This window comes from Rhipicephalus microplus, unplaced genomic scaffold, assembly GCF_043290135.1.
Source record: "Rhipicephalus microplus isolate Deutch F79 unplaced genomic scaffold, USDA_Rmic scaffold_15, whole genome shotgun sequence".
NCBI lineage: Eukaryota > Metazoa > Arthropoda > Arachnida > Ixodida > Ixodidae > Rhipicephalus > Rhipicephalus microplus.
Genome location: NW_027464588.1, coordinates 13614396 through 13636712, shown reverse-complemented (window position 1 = coordinate 13636712; position 22317 = coordinate 13614396). Strand labels below are relative to the sequence as shown.

At 49.3% G+C, this 22317-nt stretch overlaps 1 protein-coding gene across 1 annotated transcript; it reads right to left on the bottom strand.

The window, feature by feature from the left end:
* Positions 1-20118: 20118 nt before the first annotated feature.
* On the bottom strand, positions 20119-21821 carry LOC142784687 (uncharacterized). Its single transcript, XM_075883167.1, has 4 exons — positions 21687-21821; positions 21409-21468; positions 20897-20968; positions 20119-20829 (listed from the first exon to the last, which is right to left on the bottom strand). The coding sequence occupies exons 1-4, from the start codon at positions 21751-21753 to the stop codon at positions 20141-20143; spliced, it is 888 nt and encodes a 295-aa protein (XP_075739282.1). The 5' UTR covers positions 21754-21821; the 3' UTR covers positions 20119-20140.
* Between the last annotated feature and the right edge of the window lie 496 nt (positions 21822-22317).

The window sequence follows — 22317 nt, the reverse complement described above, 5'->3', positions numbered from 1 at the left end:
CGCTGAGCAAACGCGCTACTCAATGTATTTTGTTGGCGGTGCCAATGATGGGCAGAGACCAGAAAGTCTTGTTGAGGCACGATGGTAGCGTTGCTGTGGGACTGATCATTGTGGATTGAGAAGAAGGTGGTAGGTTTGTTGTCAGATCACAAGCGGTCACATACCTTACAGCTGTGCCCGAACGAGCGATTGAGAAAGACGCCACCAACGACGGGTAACGACAGGTTTCGCCCCTTGATCGCTGCTCCCCGCGCCCGCTCTGATTCGAGATTCTCTTGCCTCCGCTTGCGTACCGCCTGTGCTTCGCGGGCTCTCGCTTGGGGGTCCGCTTGTCGACAAGCATGCTTTGCTTCGACTGCGCGCGCCCTCACCGCTGCCACGACTTCCTGAGCAATACTGGTTCTGCTGATTGCTGCTAACTCTAACGTATTAAGTCAACCACGCTCTCCCACTGGATCTTGGTGGAGGGCTCGCATTGCAGCAATGTTTAGCTTAACATAAAATTACCGTCGTTTAATGCACCAACCTATTGTTACTGGCCTCGCTGAAATTTTCTTTTTCCCCAGTAAGCGTTTTCCGGCCAACTGGCGATGATGTTGAGTAAGAAGCTACATATCTTGTCTGGTGCATGCAGTTTGGACTACAATTTCCATCGCGCCTGTCAATACACGCCGAATTGGTTACATTCACCAGTGGCCTGTTTATCATAGGTCGGTGAGAGCAACGTTTATAGATACTTTTTCAGTTCCGCAACTCCTCGCGCCGCGCCCAGGGAGAAGGCGGCCGGCCGCCGCACCCGCCACCGCAGCGCTGCAGTCGCGCCTTGCGCTAGGAGAGCGAGAGTCGTCTGCTAGCGCGAAGGGTGTCGCGTGAGCCTTTGCGTGCGCCCGAGTGAGAATTGTGCGAACAGTGTACTTGGTCTTTACTCTCGCTATTTAACAGAGGCCACGCGCTTTAATTCGTGCGCGTTGTATGACTCACGAACTTGAAAAAAAGCCTGTACGTACTTCGCAGGCATCCGTTTTGCGCAGTGACAAAGTGATCGCTTCACCCTGCGCCTTCCTGTGTCCATTGCATCAAGACCACATTAGTAGTTTACAATTCAGCGCGCTAAAAGAAATAGAAATCTTAAACTTATAGCACTCGGGGTTACGTAACATGAGGACTTGGCGACTAGTAAATTTTGTTGGATGAATGAAACACTGCTATTCGTCTTTTTTTTTTTTTGCGGTGGGAAAACGCCTCACGAATAGATCGAAAACTGACGTACACATTTCATTACACGTACACGGCACAGATTTGTCGGCAGGTTTACTGCGAAGTTCGTTAAACTAGCTTTGCCTTCTTGCGCTCTCTCTGTGCCCGAACGGCACTGCTGTTCTCCAAGCATTTGGCTCGTGCGAAGAAGTGCATACGAGTTGTTAAATAAAAGTGAATTGTTTGAGCAGTAAGCTGATTAGCATGCTCGGAACAGCCAACAATATTTGTGCCTCTCTTCAACTTCACCTCATCAATTATGATACACCCATATGTTTGGTTATCTGGCTTGCTTGTCATTTGGAGCTGGATGCTTTCAAGAGCGAACTTGTTCAAACCGTACTCGCACGGAAGTCCTTTCAGCAGCTGCACGAGACGGCTAGTACTTGGGAGGGGAAGAGCTCTCATACTTGAAAGGGCATTGTAGCCTTTCGGACTTGTTAACCGCAAAAGCAAACAGACCATCAGCCAGTCCGCTGTGTATCTGTGGCCACGAGGCGATTTCGCTGCCTGCTGCATCACTGCTGCCCGAACAGCCATCTTTTGTACTTCAGGCAAATCTTTAATTATATCATCCAGAGTCGCCGTCAATGCGTTCTTGAGCTTCTCACTCAGGTGCTTTACATCTGCTTTCTTTCGCTCTCGTGCGGCAGTGGCACGAATTAGCCGCTTTCTCAGCGCACTTGCTGCCACGGGCACCTTTCTCTTTGATCGTGTGGACGTTGCCTTTCGCTTTAAACTTTTTGTCAAGTTGGCACATGCAGCACACACTTCTTTATCTGCGTCAGTCAGAACGGCGCAATCGTTGTGATGAAGCCTACCTCCAACTTTTTTTGTCACTCTGCTGGAGTTGGTGACATCGATAAGAGGGCAACCACGGCAAAATTGTTTTGCGTGCACAATTTGTACAATCGCTTCCACATCTTGCGCAGAAAATATGTTAATCTCTGCATCCCAGCTGCGCAACAGTCTTCCATTTGCATGGATGACGTACGTGAGGTCCTCGTGAATCGCGACGCTCTTCAGGATCGCGTAAACATCGTCCTTCATTCCCGCCTTGTAAAAGATAACCTGCCGAGGTTTACCAGTGTCCTCCTCAAGGTCCGCCATTCTCCAGTTTTTCGGAAGCTTTAAAGATGAGCCGTTTTCGACAATCTGTGCGAAATCAATGTCGTGCACGGGATCAGGAACTTCTTGCTGGTACTCATCTGATGGCGTAGCAACAAGTACGACTTTGTTGGGTAAGCTGGCCCTATCCTTAGGCGACCGCCGCCTCTTTATTGTTTTTGACAAATAGCTTGGAACATTCGGAAATTGACACGGCACGGCTTCAGGCTGTAATGCCCAACAGCCGCGGTCTATTTCAACAACCTGGCCGTCAATGACATGCTTGTAAGTCTTCACAATGTCATGTTGCATAAAATGCACGTCACACACTTTGCATGTCTTGCTCAGAAGTTTATCGGCGCGGGGAATAGCTCTCACCCACCTTTCAAGCAGCTGCGGATCGGACGGCGGTGCAAAAAAGTGCCGCTTTTCTGGATTGCTTTTGTACCCGCTGGTGCAGCCGGGCACGAAGCAAGTTGGCATCGTAAAGCTTGGCAGCTCCGAGACGTCCTGTGGCCGGTAGTGCTAGGTTGTCACAATTCACAGATGATCGAAGTCTTCGAGGATAACCACGTGCGCGCACGGTCACAACAACGAGAAAAAAAAAGCGCGATGACAGCCGCGCACGCGGCCAAGCAACTGCGGGGAGGAGCAACACCGGCAACACGTGCGCCCGCGACAGCGCAACTCGCGACTGTGGCGCCATCTCACTGCCCGGGTAAAACCGGCGGCCGCCTGCGGCGGCGGAGTTACGGAACTGAAAAAGTATCTATAAACGTTGGGTGAGAGCTCCTTCGGCAACCAGATTACGCTGCTCATGGTACTGGCAGGCGATGACGTGGAAAGGCTCTTACGCAACTTGACCTTCGACAAGCTGCCGCCTCTGTGGAGCGTGTATAAAAAACGCGGGTACGCAACGCTGTTTTTAGAAGAAATGCCGAGCTTTGGTTTATTTGTGTACCCCGACTACCAGGGTTTCCGCGAACCGCTTACCGAATACTGCACTGTGCCTGTAGTGCATGCAATGGAAGTTCAAGAAGGACTCGACTACTTCTAAGCTGGCTCGCGTCTTAAGACGAAGGTAAGTGAGTGGGAAATAGCCTTAGAAATTCTGTCCCCGCGTAGTGACTATCGCACTGGTTGTTTGAGGCCCGCCTGCTCAGGTTCAAGTGCACGTTAAAGAACTCGAGGTCATCGAAATTTCCACTGTCCTGCACTACGACATCTCTCATCTTATGGTTGTTTTGAGACGTTAAGCTCCAGATAATATTATTAATATTACTCTCGCTTTGCTAAAATATTTTACAACAAATTTGAAATATATGAGTTTAATTCGCTTTATTCTTCACCAAAATAACGAAAAGTAATTTTAAATGCACGCAGAGTACTATGCTTTTGCTGTGCATCTTTGTCGCGAGTATACAAACTATGAATTGGTAGTCATGATGAGCAATAAAATTTTATACTAAGAAAGGAAAAAATGCCTATTGTGCTCCACTATCTATATTGGTGAATGTCATGGTGATCTCGATAGATCGTATGGTGATACCTGTGACCTACATGATCACCGATCATCTACTAATATTGAAATAGCAACAATTGGTCATCATAAGAAATGAAGCGTGTTGTAACGTTTCTTCGCATTGCTACAACAAACAAATTTAGTACCGGGGAATTTACTGTTGACATACTGAACTTAGCGTTTTTGTAGACATATATTGTTTACCGGAATTATATTACCGTACTGAAAACAACGTGAAGTGGACAAGAAAAGCTAGGTTTGAGACAAACAACATCTTCGTTTTTGGCAGGGTCTGCTATGGCACTTGAATTACCACGGCGGCATTTTTTAACCACTATCCTAAGGTCTCGCTGTATTTCACTCGACCTTATTCACTCTCTGTGTGTGCTCGAATTAGTATGTCTATACACCAATTTGCCAAAAGTGAAACTGCGTGAACATTGCGAATGCAGTGAAAAAACTTGAGACAGAAAAAGAATCAATATAAAAATTGTCCCTTTTAAAGCATAAATAAATTTCATAAAGTTCACTACTAAAGTAAGCGCATAGTGGAATTTGTGCACTAGCACGGCCTTCATTGTCCATTAGCATTGCACCAGTTGACATATCTCGCAGTCCTTTTGCGGCAATATGAATGGTCACACGTATTGTGAAATGTACCTTCATGAAGAATTTCCCATTAGCTGAAAAAAGTGCAATTTCTCAGGTCTTGCTGCAAAAGCACCTCTTCAATAAAATGATTTACAGAGTATGGATGCTTGTACTTGTTGCTGCCTAACATGCGGGCGTTGTTTTTCAGATATTAGCTATCAAGTTGCTGGCCACCCCTAACGTTAGGGCTGTGATCCTATGCCGTATAACAATGGTATCCCTACTGGTACAGTAAAGCAATCGAATAACTTGATAATTACGTAGAGCGAGACACCAAAAATTCTGAGTACCTTGCTACAAGCCACATTAAATCAAGAAAAATGAAATCTCTTGAAGCTAACATAACAGGACTCCTCCATTCCGGTGAAATGAACCACAATCACTAAACAACATACACCAAGACTGCGGGTGCATCTATCAGGCGTAAAATTTATTTCACTCGAATGATAATGAAATTCAAGCCTGAAACATGACTGCTTATTTTTATTTATTCAAGTACAAGGCTTCGACAGCATTTCAATACATTAATATTTGGTCTCGCACAAAGGCATCGCAGATGGCGGAGACCTCTCTCTCACACACACAGCAAGGGCAGGACAAATTTGATTAATCTAAAATTTTCAACCTCCATCCAGGTGCTCCAAACTTGTCATTATTGTATTAACTTACTTGGCTGATTAGCGTCTCTAATTGGACGTTCTACGACGCCACTGAAAATGTATCAGCATTGTATACCAACATTCTCTCCTTCGCGTTTGTACACTATCATGTTTCACACGGGCACAGAACAAAACAGACTACCGGGCAATAAGTTCAAAGCAGGGAGATGATATTATCTGTTACCTACCTGGCTTGCCTGTATAATTCGAAAGAAGAAGATTTTTTGTCATCTTGGCCACCGCAGCTTCATTTAAAATGAAGGCGAACTGTTCGTGTCTAGGTGAACCTTAGAGAACCCGAAGTGGCACGAAGTACGGAGCCCTCCGATACGATTGATTTTTTCATAACCTTCGCTTTTGTCTTTATATAGAAAAAGTGAACATAGCCGAAACGTGTATCGTGCTTTATGTTTTGAAACGCATTTTAGGGGCGAAGCTACTTAAAACGGCACCCGTTCGTTCCTCGTCGTATTACGTAACAAGTCTTGCACTTTGACCTGCAATGTGGTGCCGGTGGGAGGTTTCTCCTGTGGAATGTAGAAGATTAAAAAACTCGCAGCGTGCGCGTTAGCTAAAAGCTGAATTCTCCTGTCTCACATTCCCCATTAGCAGCCATTGGCGTGTATATTCAGCACTATCTGACAAGAATGGATTGCAACGTTATACTAGCTGGGCGTAACCTCATTGGTTTTAGAAAGGTTTAGCCGGCATTGGGCCGCAGTGCCATGGATACAGTGAACTAGTATATAGAATGAGCTCGAGGTGGTTAAAGACGCTTTTTAAAGACGCTTGGAAGTAGACACGAAGCGCAAGCCGTAAGAAAGTGTGTGAGTGCCACCTCTCGCTTAGTCCTTGAAATTTCCGCTTGATGGCGGTGCTCCTTTATGCAGAATATATGATGAAAAGATGCGAGATGGTAATACTTGGAGTGTTGACTAGATGGACGAATGGACACACAGACAGATGCATGGATGGAGGCACGGATGGCTGCATGGACGAATGGATGCATGGACGGACGCAGGGGCGGGTGCATGGACGAACGCAGGAATGGACGCATGAATGGACGTGCGGACGCACGAACAGACGCACGCACGGTCGGGTGGATGGAAACACGGACGGCCACACAGACGGACGCATGTCCGGACGGAAGCAAGAACGAATGGGCGGACAGATGCTTCGCGCCGCTCTCCATCATTCACCCCGTGGATATGCTGCTACTTTTTCAACTGAAGTGGGAGATGCAAGGTAAAATTATTCAATATAACTAGATGAATATTTCCTCCAGTTACTTATTTAATGTCGGTTCGCGTAGCCTTGATATGAACCAAGTCAATCATTAGAATCTCCTATAGGAACACTCACAAAAATGCAGGGAGTACAGCAAGAGCAAAGCAACTGCCTTACTCTTCCTAGAGTTCTTTAACTCCTTGGAAAATAAGGTAGAGTGATCCACGGAACTTACTCGCGTCTTTCGATGTTCTCGCAATTTTCGTTGCTCCAATTTTATTATCACCGTCTCTGCATTCTTTGGTTCCTCAAAACTCAGATCGCCGATTATCCGCTTCTTTTTTATAATCTGTATGCATCTCAGAACCCAGACTGTCACTCTGAGCAATCTTATGTATGTTCCATACTTCTCTGCGTCTATCACGACCAGAATTGGCATGTGTGTGTTAGTTGCCTAACATTCACTACTCTCAGTGTCTTCTTCCGTTTACGTTTGCCCTGTGGTCTTGTTTTCCGTAACAAGTCACTTTGGACCATCCCACCATAGGTCCGACAGTATCAAAGCCTTTGCGCTTACACTTTTGGTCATGAGATCAGCTGCGTTCTCTTACTTGCCATGTATTCCCACTCTGATAGCTTCGTTTTCTCTTTTATCTCCTTCACCCCATTCTCTACAAATGTGTCTCGTTTTTTTCTTTCCGTGTAGCCAGCTAAGAACAATAGTCGAGTCCGTCTAGTATCTTGTAGCATTCATATTCCTTACAAATCCGCTTCTAATGTATTCAGAAACGCGTGCAGGCAGCAACGCAGTCATCACAATATTTCAGGCCCCTCTTCCTTCTCGTAGTGATTTACCAAATAGGCCGCTGTTGCGTATGCATATGAACTTGCATCTGAAAACAAGCGAAGTTTCGTGTGAATAGGTTTCTCCTTTGTCTTACATCAAACCATCGGGGTACACTGAACTCTTGAATCACTTCCCGCTCTTTAATTCATCTCCTCCAAGTCTCCGCTTGATCATCTGGCAGTGAGTCGTCCCAAGACATCCCTTTCCTTCACATGTTTTGTATTGCTCGTTTGGCTGTTACCTTGAATGAAGTAAAGAGTCCCAGAGGATTGTATGCTCTTGCAGTGAGCTGTAACATTTGGCGCTTCATTAGCGCACCACTGGTATCGATGTCTTTTGTGTCAAACGATGGTAGGTACAGCCTATCTTCCTTGAAGTTCCATCTGATGCCAAGCATCTTTATTTCGGTGGAAGCCTCGAAGCTTGCGTTTGCGTCTTTCTTTATGTTTTGTTGTAATCCAGGTTCATTTGTGTTGAACTGTCTGAGAGTCATTGACGCTTCCTGCAAAATCTCTTTTGATTCCCAGTAAAATTTTTTGGCTTCTTTGGGTGATTCGGCTCCCATTATTATGTCGTCAACGTAGATGTTTCTCCTAAGCTGATTAATCGTCTCCAGGAATTTCTCCTTCAACTCGCTGAGGTGGTGCTGCACTGTTGCTGTGAGCAAGGAAGTTCTGGGGGCAGTTCCAAACGTCACTCTTGCCATTCTCCATGTTTTGATATTCGCATCGCTTCTACTCGGAAATCTATCCCACCAAACAAAAACAACACAGCGCGTCTTTGTCTTTCTCTTGTTCTGAAATCTGTAAGAGTGGCTTCACAATATCAGCTGTCATTGCAATGAGATGGTGTCGGAAGCTGAGACACTGGATAATAATAATGATAATAATGATAAAATAATAATAATGACAATAATAATTCAAGAGAGTACAATGAATAAAATACGATCCAGCAATAATACAAAAACACTGGTTCAGTTTGTTAGCGCGCATAAAACAGCTTGAGGCGCGCGACATGGACGAATTCAGGTCGCGATCGGCGTCGTTGAGTTCGTGATGCCGTCGGGGACAACCTCGTAATCAAGTGGGCCGAGACGTCGAACTACCCTGTATGGTCCGAAGTACCGTCGCAGAAGCTTTTCACTTAGTCCACGTCGGCGTATCGGCGTCCACACCCAAACACGTTTAACGGGCTGGTATTCCACGAAGCGTCGTCGAAGGTTGTAACGGTGGCTGTCGGTCATCTGTTGATTCTTGATACGGAGACGCGCAAGTTGTCGCGCTTCTTCGGCGCATTGAAGGTACTCGCTCACATCGAGGTTTTCTTCGTCGGTGACGTTGGGTAACATGGCATCGAGCGTCGTTGCCGGGATCATTCCGTAGACCAATTTGTATGGAGATATCTGCGTCGTCTCCGACACAGTCGTGTTGTATGCGAAGGTCACATACGGAAGAATGGCGTCCCACGTCTTGTGTTCGACATCGACGTACATTGACAGCATGTCGGCGATCGTCTTGTTAAGCCGCTCGGTGAGGCCGTTGGTCTGTGGGTGGTACGCTGTCATCCGGCGGTGGTTTGTTTGGCTGTATGCCAAGATCACTTGAGTTAAGTCGGCAGTGAATGCCGTTCCTCTGTCGGTGATAAGGACCTCCGGGGTGCCGTGACGTAGGACGATATTTTCGACGAAGAACTTAGCTACCTCGGATGCACTGCCTTTTGGCAGGGCTTTTGTCTCGGCGTAGTGGGTGAGGTAGTCGGTAGCTACCACAATCCACTTGTTTCCGAAATCCGACATCGGGAACGGCCCCAGTAGGTCCATACCAATCTGCTGGAAAGGTCGGCAAGGTGGATCTATTGGCTGCAGAAGTCCCGCTGGCCTTGTCAGCGGTGTCTTGCGTCACTGACAGTCCCGGCATGTCCTCACATAACGAGTGACGTCTGTGGTAAGACGTGGCCAGTAGTACCTTTCTTGTATCCTCGCGAGCGTGCGAGAAACATCGAGGTGCCCTGCCGTCGGATTGTCGTGCAGGGCCTGGAGGAGTTCTGGTCACAGAGCTGAAGGCACCACAAGGAGGTACGTAGCTCGAAGCGATGAAAAGTTTTTCTTTTGTAGAAGACCATTTCGTAGAAAGAACGACGCAAGTGCGCCCTTGAATACCTTCGGGACTTCGGCGGTCCTGCCTTCGAGGTATTCTATTAGGGCCTTAAGTTCCAAGTCGGCCCGCTGTCGTTCAGCGAAGTCGTCGGTATTTATCGTTCCCAAGAAGTACTCGTCATCCGGGTCGTCGTGTAGCGGTTGGTCAACAGGCGCACGAGAGAGACAGTCGGCGTCTGAGTGTTTTTTGCCGGACTTGTAAATGACAGTATTGTCATACTCTTGAAGTCTCAGGCTCCAACGTGCGAGGCGACCTGAAGGGTCCTTCAAAATGGCGTGATGGTCGATCACAACTTTGAAGGGCCTGCCGTAGAAGTAGGGGCGAAATTTCGACGTAGCCCAGATGGTGGCGAGGCACTCCTTTTCTGTTGTGGAATAATTTGCTTCTGCTTTGGTTAGCGATCGGCTGGCGTAACTAATAATCCTTTCAAGTCCGTCAGTCCTCTGCACAAGAACGGCGCCAAGACCTACGCTGCTTGCGTCAGTATGTATTTCTGTCTCGGCGAATTCGTCGAAATGGGCAAGTAACGGAGGCGTCTGGAGGCGATGTTTAAGCTCCTGGAAAGCGTGTTCCTGTGGCGTTTCCCACTTGAACTCCACATCGGCTTTAGTAAGGTTCAGTGAGAGGATCGGCGATGCAGGCGAAGTTTTTCACGAACCGCCTATAATAGGCGCACAGGTCCAGAAATCGGCGCACGGCCTTCTTGTCAGCGGGCGGCGGAAGTCGGCGATGGCGGCTGTTTTCCGTGGATCGGGACGAACTCCAGACTTGCTGATAACGCGTACCAGAAACAAGAGCTCCTCATACGCAAATCGGCACTTTTCTGGCTTCAGTGTGAGTCCGGACGTCTTGATGGCTTGAAGTACAGCTTCAAGGCGCCAAAGATGCTCGTCGAAACTCGAGGAAAACACGACGACGTCGTCTAAGTACGCAAGGCAAGTCTGCCACTTCAATCCTGCCAGTACTGTATCCATAACGCGTTGAAAAGTTGCAGGCGCTGAGCAAAGGCCGAAGGGCGTCACCTTAAACTCGAAGAGGCCGTCCGGGGTTATAAACGCCGGCTTCTCTTGGTCTGATTCGACTTCGATTTGCTGATAGCCAGTCTTGAGGTCCACTGACGAAAAGTACTTGGCGTTATTGAGCCGATCAAGTGCGTCGTCTATTCGTGGGAGAGGATACACGTCCTTTCCTGTGATTTTGTTCAGGCGGCGATAATCGACGCAGAAACGTAGGGTCCCATCGTTTTTCTTCACTAACACAACGGGGGATGCCCATGGACTCTTGGACGGCTGGATAATGTCATCCCACAACATTTCATCAACTTGTCTCTTCATGGCCTCACGTTCTGGCGTCGAAACCCTGTACGGACTCTGACGGAGTGGTCTGGCATTTTCTTCGGTTATGATGCGATGTTTCGTGATTGGGGTATGCCGAATTTTCGATGACGACGAAAAGCAATCTTTGTATTGCAGGAGCAGGGCCTTGAGCTGTTCTTGCTTATCGTTCGGAAGTCTGGGATTGACGTCGAAAGTTATGGGAGGGGCTTGGTTCCTCTGAGCAGGTTCCGCAGAATCGGCGAGGGCGAAAGCACTGGTGGCTTCGACGATTTCTTCGATGTATGCGACCGTTATCCCTTTGTTCACATGTTTGTACTCATTGCTGAAATTCGTGAGCATAACCGTTGCGTTGCTTCCCCGCAGCTCTGCAATTCCTCTGGCGACGCAAATATTTCGGGTGACCAACAGATGCTGACTGCCTTCAACGACGCCTTCGAAGTCAGGTGATTTAGGAGCGCCGACTGAAATAATGACTCTTCAGCGAGGCGGAATGGTGACTTGTTCTTCCAGCACATTCAAGGAATGGTGTCCTGACGGCGTGCGCGGTGGTAGTGCTTCTTCTGTGGACAACGTTATCGACTTTGTTTTTAGGTTGATGACAGCACCATGGAGGCAAAAGAAGTCCATGCCAAGGATGAAATCTTTCGAGCAACGCTGTAGGACTACGAAGTCTGTAGGATAAATACGGCCGTTAATGGTGACTCTCGCTGTGCAGATTCCTGCAGGCGTTACGAGATGACCTCCGGCTGTGCGAATTTCAGGGCTTTTCCAAGCTGTCCTAACTTTCTTCGGCGAACGACCCACTGATGACAGAATAGTCGGCTCCAGTATCGACGAGAGCAGTCACACTGTGGCCGTCGATAAGAACGTCGATGTCGCTGGTTTGCCGTCTCGCATTACAGTTAGGGCGTGGCGTCGGGTCACGGCTGCGTCGGCTTGTTCCGCTGCTTCCATGTTGCGTCGTCAGGCCACCTCCGGTAAGTGAGCTTTCGCCGTCAGGGCTTTGCCTGGTTGGCATTGTGTTCGGAAAGCTCCGTCGCGTCGTCGTCGTCGTCGGAGGATCTTCGGTAGTTCGTCGCACAGCAACCGCACCTCCACCGGTTGCTGCCCTTAGTTTCCCGGATACGGGCTAGGAGACCGGCCCCACGTTGGGCCGGAGTACTGCCGGGGGTGCGGTGACATGCGGCGGCTGGGCGACAGCGAACGGGAAGGACTTCGGGGTGTCCATTGAGTTCCTGTCAGGTAGTCGGCGATGTCACGTGGCCGTTTCCCTGGCTGCGGACGTGGTGAATCGACGGCGAAGCCACGCAGGCCCATCCGTCGGTACTGGCAACGACGGTAAGTGTGCCCGGCCTCGACGCAGTGGTAGCACAGTGGGCGGTGGTCAGGGGTGCGCCATACCTCGGTTTTTCTCGGCGCACTGCGCTGGCCCGCTGGTAAACGGTAGGTCGTCGGTGGGAGTGGTGGCGGCGGTGGTGTATGGCGACGGAAGTGCGACGGGGTGGCGTTTTGGCGTGGACGGGGAGGAGCGTTGTGGCACACTGCAGCGGCGTAACTCATAGTTTCTGGCTCGGGCAGCGGTGTTTGGGGAATTCGAAGTGATTGCCGAACTTCTCCCACAATGTCGGCGATCGAATCCACTTGAGGGTGCGCCGAAGGCAACAGTTTGCGCAGCTCTTCCCGCACGATCGCTTGGATCGTTTCACGCAGCTTTTCGGAGTCACTGATTTGAGCAGCAGCGCATTCTGGAGTCAGGCGACGATTATACTGTCTGGTGCGCATGTCAAGGGTTTTTTTCGATGGTGGTCGCTTCAGATACAAATTCTTGGACGATGTTCGGTGGATTCCTGATTAGTTTCACGAAGAGCTCCTGTTTGACCCCTCGCATGAGAAAACAAACTTTCTTCTCCTCAGGCATGTCTGGGTCAGCGTGACGAAATAGGCGGGTCATCTCCTCTGTGAAAATTCCAACCTTCTCATTTGGTAGCTGAACCCGGGTCTCTAGTAGAGCAGCGGCCCTCTCTTTGCGAGCGACGCTCGCGAACGTTTGCAGAAATGCGCCGCAGAAGACATCCCACGTTCGAAGCGTGGAATCACGATTCTCTAGTCAGGTCCTTGCGGTGTCTTCCAGGTAGAAGTACACGCGACGGAGCTTTTCTTCGTTGTCCCAGCGGTTGAGGGCGGGCACACGGTAGTATGTTTCTCGCCAGGTTTCCGGGTCTTCAAACAATGACCCATGAAATGTTGGTGGTTCCCTGGGTTGATGAATGACGATCGCGGGCTGGGACGCTTCGGTTGTTATTGTCGCTGCAGTAGAGGTCATGGCCTTGGCCTTCCGCGCCTTCTCTTGTAGAAGCCCGTACTCTGGTGGAAGACCTTGCTGTCGGTGGCTTGTTCGCTGCTCTTGGTTGGCGTCGGTGTCTTCTCCGCGACGTTGGCTGGGTTCACGGCTTGACGGGGGTGTCCGGTACATGAACGAAGCAGCACCTCCACCAGATGTCACGGGGTCGTGACGGGGCCGAAGACAGGAGAATTCGTGTTGGAATTTAACTGTTTATTTGGGCGAACCTGTGCCCGGTAAAGGAAAAGTCCACATACAGCAGTAGTCTTGCACAGATAGCAGTCTCGGACTGATAGCGGCGAACGGAGCGTCGGCCTTCGATCAACAACTGACAAGCGGCGAAGCGCGTCGGCATTTATACTCTTGCTGTCGAATGTTCTAGCGTTATCGCTGGCGGTGGCGTAGGTTCCAGAACAATCTGTACCGTTCGCACAGTGGGCGTGATTTTACGAATTGATCTACTACAGTCCGGAACCTTCTCGAAAACTGCAGGCGCGGTTTGCGCTGAGAATCGTGTGGTGTTTTGGGACGATAACAAAAACTTGGGAAATGGAACGTGGCAATATGTTCCTGTGAGGCTGTGTCTTGACGAGGAATCACAATTCACCGACGCGTATCTGGTCGCGGGAAACGCGAGTGAAAGCGGCTTTCCCTAAATTGAACGCTGGTCCTGCCCTGCACTATAGACATAACAGACTCGGTCACTGCGGGAGTTATGCTCTCCACAATCAGCGAGAGCTCGCGTTGCCGGATTTCCCTGCGGGAAGCCCTGACGCCTTCGAACATTTTGCCTGGCATGTCCGCAACCGTGTCTTCTAAATGTTCTAAGCGGTGTTTAATAACGGGACTATGCCCTACTTGTGTGCTGCCCATAGAATACGAGTCGCTAGACAGCCCTGATGAGACCGAGGCCCTATCATCCAGGTCCAGTGGCTCAGTTTGCTGCATAGGCTCCGAATGATCAGCGTGTGCCTGAGGCTGTGAAAGTCTGGTCAATTTTTCCTCTAGCTATTAAATTTTCTTTGCTCTAATTTCACTGAGGCGCCTGAGATCAACATTTTTGTGCTGTAGGACGACTTCAGTAGGGGAAGGAGAGAGAGGACCGGAGGCAGCCCCAACCCAACCGCTCACCTTTTTTTGGGCGTTTGCCAGGGATTGGAAGTCTCCGGAGTGTACGTTTGGTGCCTTCGTCCTAATATCGGCCTTGTTGGTCGTCTTGACTTGCCCAGGTATTCCTGGTGCAGAAGAACGCTTCTTTGTGTTAACTGTGAAGGATGGAGTTTCCTTGGGAGTTGACTTCGACTTCGCGTTGTTTGGTGACATCCTCAGCTTTATCGGCTTCCCGTAGTTGTCTCTACAGTCAGCCACACTGGTTAGATGGCTGTATCCACACATGAGGCAACGAGGTGAGCACTCGTGTTCAGCAGCGTGCTTGGAAGTGGTGACCACTTGTGAGCTACAGCGGCCACAGCGTCCTGACTGCGGCCTAGGGCAGATGCCAGCCTGATGCTCCACCGTGCCACATCGGTGACAGGCGGGAATAGTCTTCTTATAAAGTCTTACAGGGATGACCTGATTGCTGCAGTGGACATAACGGGGCACCCTCTTGCCTTCGGAGGTGACCACTACCACGTCCATTTCGCCCAGCTTTCTCACACACAGGATGTTGCCGTGTTCCCACCTAAGCTTTTGGTTGAGAGAGCCTGATGTATTGCTTGAGTAAATGTTGATGACACGCTTGCAGACGTCACCCGAGGCTTTAGCGTGACCGCAGAACGGAAGTTCGTGGCTCCCGACTACAAACATGATGTACCGAGGAGCCTCTCGGCGGCGGGCACTAACTTCAGTTCTTACACAATCACATTTTGATCCCATTAGGGCCAGATGGTGAGTTTCACCTCCCCACAGCCACGTATCAGGTTGCGTACAGCAGCACCGGATTGACCTGGAGCAAAGGTCACCTTCAGATCCAGCGTTTTGCGCGGCTTGAGCACCACGATGAGTTCATCACCTCCAATGCGTGGCACCTGCTTTGAACGCCATCAGGGTTAGCAGATTTCTTCCTTTAAGGCCGTGCTAGCTGTGTTTTTGTGGTTAGCAGGCGTCGAGCGAGACGCTGCTTGTTGCTGGGCGGTGGCTCTGGTGTCCCTAGGTGCCAGCGTGTTCTGCTGGCGTCGCCATATTCAAACCATATCGTCCAAAAGTTCTTATTCGGATGGTGGAAGATCCTCGAGTTGTTCAGTATCCATGCTGACAATTCGCATCGAAGCAGGATCACAACTAGTCACAATCTTAAGACGCCATCTCTGGGAAACAGCGGCCGGGGCTGGCGGCAGCGTTGCTGCTGCTAGGCCAGCACTCCAGGGGTTGGTGAAATCTTCTAACACTCGCATGGTCATCAAATGTGGGCCCACCGTGATGAGAGTGGTGTCCACTTGCGTCGCTCAACTTCACGGAGACGAGACGACAAAATTTGCCGGATCTGGGTTGAGTGACCGTGATTCATGACGGTCTTTAGTGGAGTCGAGGTGATGCATGTTCGTCACCGAATGGCCTCTGCAGCATCTCAGTGGTGGGTTGAATGGCATGCGGCGTGGTGGCGTGTGGCTATCTCGTCTGCCTGCTCTTGCCTGCCTTCGCGGAGTTGTGGCGTAGGTGAGAACACCTGTGTCCGAGTAAGGTGGCGATGTGGGCCATGTCGTTTCGGTGAAATTGAGTGTTGCTGAACTCTTTTCCGGACGACGTCAGCGAACGATGCGATGGCGGGTTGTGCGTCCGGTAGGACCTTGCGTGGCCCATCACGTCTCGAAGTGACTCTGCGGTGGTGCTACGGGAATCATTGAAGTCGGACAGGACAGTGATGCAAGGTAGTTGCGGTCGTATTGCTTTGCGCGTAGTTCGAGCATCTTCTCGATGGTGATGGCCTCGCTAATGCACTTCATGACGCTCTTTGCGGAGTTTGAAATGGGAGCCACAAAACGTCGCTTTTAGACGGCCCTCATAAGTACTGAAGCTTCTTGGCTTCAGCAATGTTCACACCCACGTGGTGGAAGAGCTTTTGCATTTCTTCAGCAAAGATAGTTACGGGCTTATTTAGGAGCAATTCACAAGATTGAAGCAAGGCCTCAGCTCGCTCTTTTTGCAAAAACTTTCTGAATAACTTAGGTGCCTGCCTCTCAAACATGTCGCACTTTGTCGAGTAGGGCTTTTGCTTCTCGTACCAGGTGCTAGCGGAGTCCTCAAGTGCAAGGAAAACGTTTCGCAATTTGTCGTCGTCACACCACTTGTACGGGGCTGCGATCCACTCGTAAAGGTTCAGCCAGTCTTGTACATCCTCACAAGTGCAGCCACTAAACAACGAGGGCTGGCGAGGCTGCTCGATGATAACAAGGCTGTGAGCACTGTCAGCCTCCACAGGTGAAGTTGAATGATGGTTCACGCTACGAGCAGTAGCTGGCAGTGGTCCAGGTTTTGCTGGTAACCGTTGTAGCCCGCGGCCAGCGCTTGTTTGTTCTTTCTTGTTTTTTTGTGGTGGTTCCGTGCGTGTCGGCCGCTTGGGAGGCACTTGTGCTGGTTTCGTGGTGAGATGGGGATGTGCTAAACATCAGCACCTCCTCCAAGTGTCTTGTAGGTGATGGTGCCATGGCGGGTGCACACACCAGAAGATAGGCAGATAAAATATTTATTGGGCTGATTTACGCCCGAAAACAAGCTGACACACCACTCCGCGACGGTAAAAAATCTGGACAGCAGGCCCGAATGGATGCCCGGTGTTCCCGGGGCCATGCACAACTAATAGCGCTTTTCATTGGGCGAACAGGAGCACTTCAAACTGCACTCAAAGTGCTCTCGCGAGTTCTGGTGCCTTCCTGTAGTCGGGCAGGAGCAGGGACGTTGTGTTTTATTGGTCGAGGAGGAGCACTTTTTTGGCGCCGAGAACAGCCGAGAGCAGTTCTTGGTGCTCCGTCGCCAGCGGCTGAGTAACAGGGAACGCCGAGGAAGTCACATGACCTCTTTTACGTCACTTCTGGTTTTATCCCCGGGGTGGCGGAGAAAAAATGGCGGAATCCAGCAGCCGCGATAGTCGTTCAATGCGTTCGGAAGCAGCTAAGCGCCGCCGTCTGGACGAGGAATTGCTGCTACTTTTAGATGCTGAAAGCTCCACAGGTTCAAGCGCAAGCTCATCCTCGGACAGCAGCATCAGGAGCGATGACGACGACGATTTGACGTTGTACGAGTTTATGTTCGAGTACCTGTTCTCTCTGCCGGAGCAGCGACCGAAGGTTGAGTCGTACCTGGAAAAGACGGTTGCCGCGTATTCTGACGAAGAGGTGAGCCGCTGCATTGTATTTAAAACGCGTAATCAATAACCGGCCTGCTTTTTTTCTCTTTACCTCGCCAGTTTCGCAGAAACTTCCGACTGTCACGGTCGGTTGCAAATGCGCTTGCTGCCGAATCTGCGAAGTCGCCGCACTACCCTTTAAGAAGAGACCACGGAGGCCTACCCCCCAAGTCCCCTGAAGAGCATGTCCTGTCCTTTCTATGGTAAAGTATTACAATTATATAGCAGTAAAGAGAGAAGCTTAGTTGTAAGATAAGTGCCCTACTTGTGAAGCTCTGCAACAAACTCAGGCGTGTGAAATTGTCGTACGTGCTCGCTGACGTGCCCCGGCAGCGTACGCATAACATCGACCGGGTGCTGGCGGAGTTGTGCTGGAAGAAAAGCAAGAGATCAGGACGCAGGAGGTGTAGTTAAACAGATGAGAATTTAGAAAGTGGAGGGGTCCGAAACTAATATGTAAAAGCAGGAAACGGTGTGAGAGTTCGGGCCTGCATTTGTTGCCGAGCTTCACGAGAACGGCGCGCATATCACGACGCCTTAGAGTTCACGTAAACTTCACATGTGTACGTAGAAATTGAAGGATAAATGCGCGCATATGACCTCGCAAGAATTAACATGGTCTCGGGTGAGTGTGTGTGGGGGGAAGGGGTAATTGCACGTCTACGAGGTGCCTGCCATATTTTAAGGGCATGAAATTCATGGCACATGTTCCCGGAAGCGAAGCCTGAACTTAAATGCACTAATACGCCGCATGAAGGTTTACCAACTGATTTTTCACTAAATGCTTATGCTGCCTGGAATTTGCTTTTACGTGCCACTGACGTTCCGTTAGTCTTAGGCTCATGTAATCGCTTTTTTGCTGCACGCGCATTTCAGTTCCCGAATCGTACTGGATTCTATTTTCTCATTTTTTTTCATTCAATTCTTGCATGTGCTGTTGTAAGGCATTTTAGGGGTAAAATACTGCACGTCTGCACCAAATGTGCTCTGAAACTTGTTCAGACAACTGGGCAGATGTAGATTTTTCCGACACTTCGCTCAATGCTTGTTGGCAACGTAAAATGCTGGTTTACCATTTAGGATTATTATAGAGTTATCACATTTCTTGCAGGTATGCCGCCAACAAATCCTGCATACGGGATGTTGCAGGACGTTTTGAAGTTGGGGAAAGCATGCACCACAGGATGATGTATCGAGTCATGGATTTCTTTCTCGACATAGCCCCACGCATTGTGACCTTTTCAGATGACATGAAGAAACTTTCCATCGACTTTAAGCAGGTAAGAAAAACCCCACTTTCAATTCCAACTGCAAAAATGTTTTTGATTCAATCAAAGCAGCATGCCAGTCGCTTCCATCGGAACGATTCTTCAAAGCTGTGTTTTTATTCATAAAGGCAATGTAATTTCTGATAAACATAATATATACAGGACACCCTTGAACTTTGTGTATAACAGTACGGTTGGAACAAGCAGTGAGTTATCATTTATGCTGTAAGCTGCATGGGGATGTTGAAGAGCTCGCAAAGCCATTGTTTTCAGTTACATTGGAAGTTCTTCACACCTGCACGTAGTAGAGTTTGCAAAAACATGTCAAGCTGAAGCTATCGGCTACTGTGCGTAATGACCCTTTGCTAGAACTGTCAATGCATTTCACGCTTTATTGCGCACGTAACCATGCCAACGAAATTACGTTAGTACTGCACAAAACGAACAGATACAAGTACAAAACCAACATCCAAGGAAATCATGTGAAAATGAGCTGTGCTTGAAGCTTGAATTAGGGCACGACTTCCCTTGCTACTTTGTTAGCTCCTTTTGCTCTTTCTGTGAAACTTTCTAACATTTTTTTTCAAACTTGTAGGTTCCAGGGTTTCCGGACACTATTGGCTGCAGTGACGGAAGCTATATTCCGGTAAGGTGCACTGCTGGTAAAGTGCGGTCAGTGTATGTGAATCGGCACCACTACCCATCCTTGACGCTGCAGGGAATATGCGACAACCGGAAGAGGTTCCTAGATGTCAGCACAGGTGCACCCAGCAAAATTCACGACGCCAGGATCTTCCGGCTTTCAACCGTTTCGAAGAAACTGCCTCAACTCTGCGCTGGGAAATACCACAATCTTGGGGACGCAGCGTACCCATCTCGCGAGTACCTAATGACTCCCATTCGCGACTACGGAAGCCTCGATGCCTGTGACAAGGCATTTAATGCCAAATTTTCATCTACCCAAGTGGTAATTGAAAATGCGTTTGGGGAGTTAAAGGGTAGGTTTCGGCAGCTGCAGAGTGTGGACCTCACGACAGTAGACAACATGACAAAATTTATCCTCGCATGTTGTGTCCTCCTCAACATCTGCATCGACAACGGTGACTCGCCTCATGGTCTAGTTCCAGGCATGCATCTGAACTCTCAGGGTGCTAATTATTCGAAGTCTAGTGGAGCCAGAGTCCACAGCGGAACATCCAGAGAAGAGAGCCTCTTACGGGCGCCTGCAGAGGTTAAGCTAGAAAGACTGAAATCTAATATGGGGCAAAGAGGAGGCAGCCACAAAATCTGTCTTAATGGAAGCATATCGTGCTCAAACATTAAATGCAACACTTGAGCAGCATCTCAATTTGCCAACGTTCAGGGACATTATGGTTGAGTAGGAAATAACCAGTCATGAAAACATGTTTTTCCAAAGTGCACCTCTTTATTGCTTGAACCCCAGGGCCTCGCGGATGAGCTGAAGTTTGTCTTCGTGCATCTTGCGGCGCTCCTGGCGTTCTTGAATGCGCTCAGCTCGCCGCTCGGCGCGCCTCATCTCCTTTTCTTTTTCTAGCTCTTCCCTGCGAGCCGCTCGCTCTGCACTAATAGCTCGCATTTGGTCAAAAAAATATTGCATCTGCTGCATACGACTAGTACGAGCGCGAAGTTCCCTTTTCTCGGTATCTGCTGGCACTTTTGTGCTTTGCCCACTGTCTGAACCACTCGCCGGAGTACTGGAGATTTCAGGTGATGTTGAGGATACATCAGCTGAGCTGTCGGAACTTGATGAAGTTGCCTTGTACGTCGCTCCATAAGAGTCCCTTAGGACTTCGGGCTCGAGGCTGTCGTCAATGCTTTCAATTTTTCGCATTTCATCGTCGAATGGAACGGGGCAAGGTTGAGCACCGGACATGTTATTATCGCACGCTTTTCTCTTTTGCCTCCTTACCGTTTTTACGCGATTTTTACATTGCTGTGGCGTTTTGCTGCATCCAAGCACATCAGCCAGATCCTGCGGAACCTGTTTAAAAAGCATCTTTTTGTTCTTGAACTTTTTGAAAGCGCCAACTTGAGGGAAGTATTTATAGTAATAGTATATTAGGAGTTTAGTTTCCCCTGGTGTCCACTCAGGAGCTGAAATAGAAATAAGGAAAGCTTGCTTAAAGCACATGTGTTGGGCACTGCAGCAGTAGAAGCCCACCTCCGCCACCTTTTTTTCCTTGTGGCGCTGGGCCCGTTCCCATCTCGTTGGCGGTTGATGAACTGGTGGTTTCTGCACGTGCAAAATAAGTGCGAGTGTAAAAACTCTGCTGAGGTGCCTATTCTGTGCGACGTGAAATGATTATGGTGCTCTGTTCGCAAAGTAAACGCCTCCGGATGCGATGAATGTACCATACTGAAATTCGAAACAGCGCGAAAAGATGGCACAGGGGACAGAGCGACACAAGGCGCTGGTGTCGTCGTTTTCCCTGTCCCGTCATTTCGCGCTGTTTCGAATTTCAGTATGCACCACCAACTAGCCCAAACCACCGTTCTAACGCAGAATGTAGCATGTCATCAGCCCTTGCTGAACGCAAACATAAAGAGGTTTGTTTTGTATACTCAAACAGGCATGCAAATAATTTCAAAACGTCAACCAGTAAAGTGACGTTAAACGGCAGAAGCAAATTCGACAGTACAACACAAAAGTGCGGCCCCGTGGCGCATACATACGCAAATTACGTGCTCCGTCTTCGTCCGTCGTTTCCTCACACACCGCGACGCTCCCGCTACCTGAAATGGGCCATTCAGCACAAAAAATAAAAAAAAAACTGGCAAAAAGTATTGCGAAATATGGCCTATGCTTGTTAGTTATGCGCTTAGCGTGGGGATTCTCGTCAATGCTTTCCCGCGCAGCCAAGTCATCGATAACGACTGTAGTGAGCACAAACAAAGCCGTTAATTGACGCTGTTATCGCTCGTAGCTAATTTTTGCGAAACACAATGCTTACCTGGTGTAGCGCGTAGAGCTGACCCCTTTAGCATTGCCATGAACATCCACTCGGCTTCACCATTCATCGCCACGAGAAAGGCAGACACAAAGCCACCGGCACGTATCTGGCGAAACTGGCGCGGAATAACTTCGTGCGGACAACGAGAGCACGCGAAATGCTCCGAAAAGCAAGCGCGGGAAAAGTTTGGTCACATGATTCGTGACATCACGGCCTCTCTCTCTTTTCTCTGCTCGCGGAGCAGCGCGAATGTTTCATTCGCGGAACGAAAGCGCACGTCCCCGTTACTCCCGTGTGCTGCTCTGGCTGCTCGCTGCACTTGCTCCTGTTCGCCCAATGGAAAGAAAAATAACAGTGGCTACCAGACTGTGCGGCGGTAGATGTCGTGGTCTCTTATCTGTTCGTTGCGTCGCGAGATATCGGGCATCAGCATAGCTCATGGCTGAACTCGGTTTCACGCGTGACGCTGCTAAAAGAACTCGATAAGACAGACCTGTTCATTTTGTTTTCTAAATGCACGTGGCAATATGCCGGTCGCTGTGTTCATGGTTGTCCGTAGCGGGAGCGATATGTGTTCAGTGTTGCTGTGTAGTGTAGGATTATAATGTGTGGGTCGATGTCCATCCCGTAT

Coding starts and splice junctions, on each gene's coding strand:
- LOC142784687 (XM_075883167.1), bottom strand. CDS start 21,753: ATGAATGGTGAAGCCGAGTGGATGTTCATGGCAATGCTAAAGGGGTCA. Junction 21,469..21,686: donor AGCTCTACGCGCTACACCAG/GTAAGCATTGTG, acceptor GGCCCATTTCAG/GTAGCGGGAGCGTCGCGGTG. Junction 20,830..20,896: donor AGGAAAAAAAGGTGGCGGAG/GTGGGCTTCTAC, acceptor TTTCTATTTCAG/CTCCTGAGTGGACACCAGGG.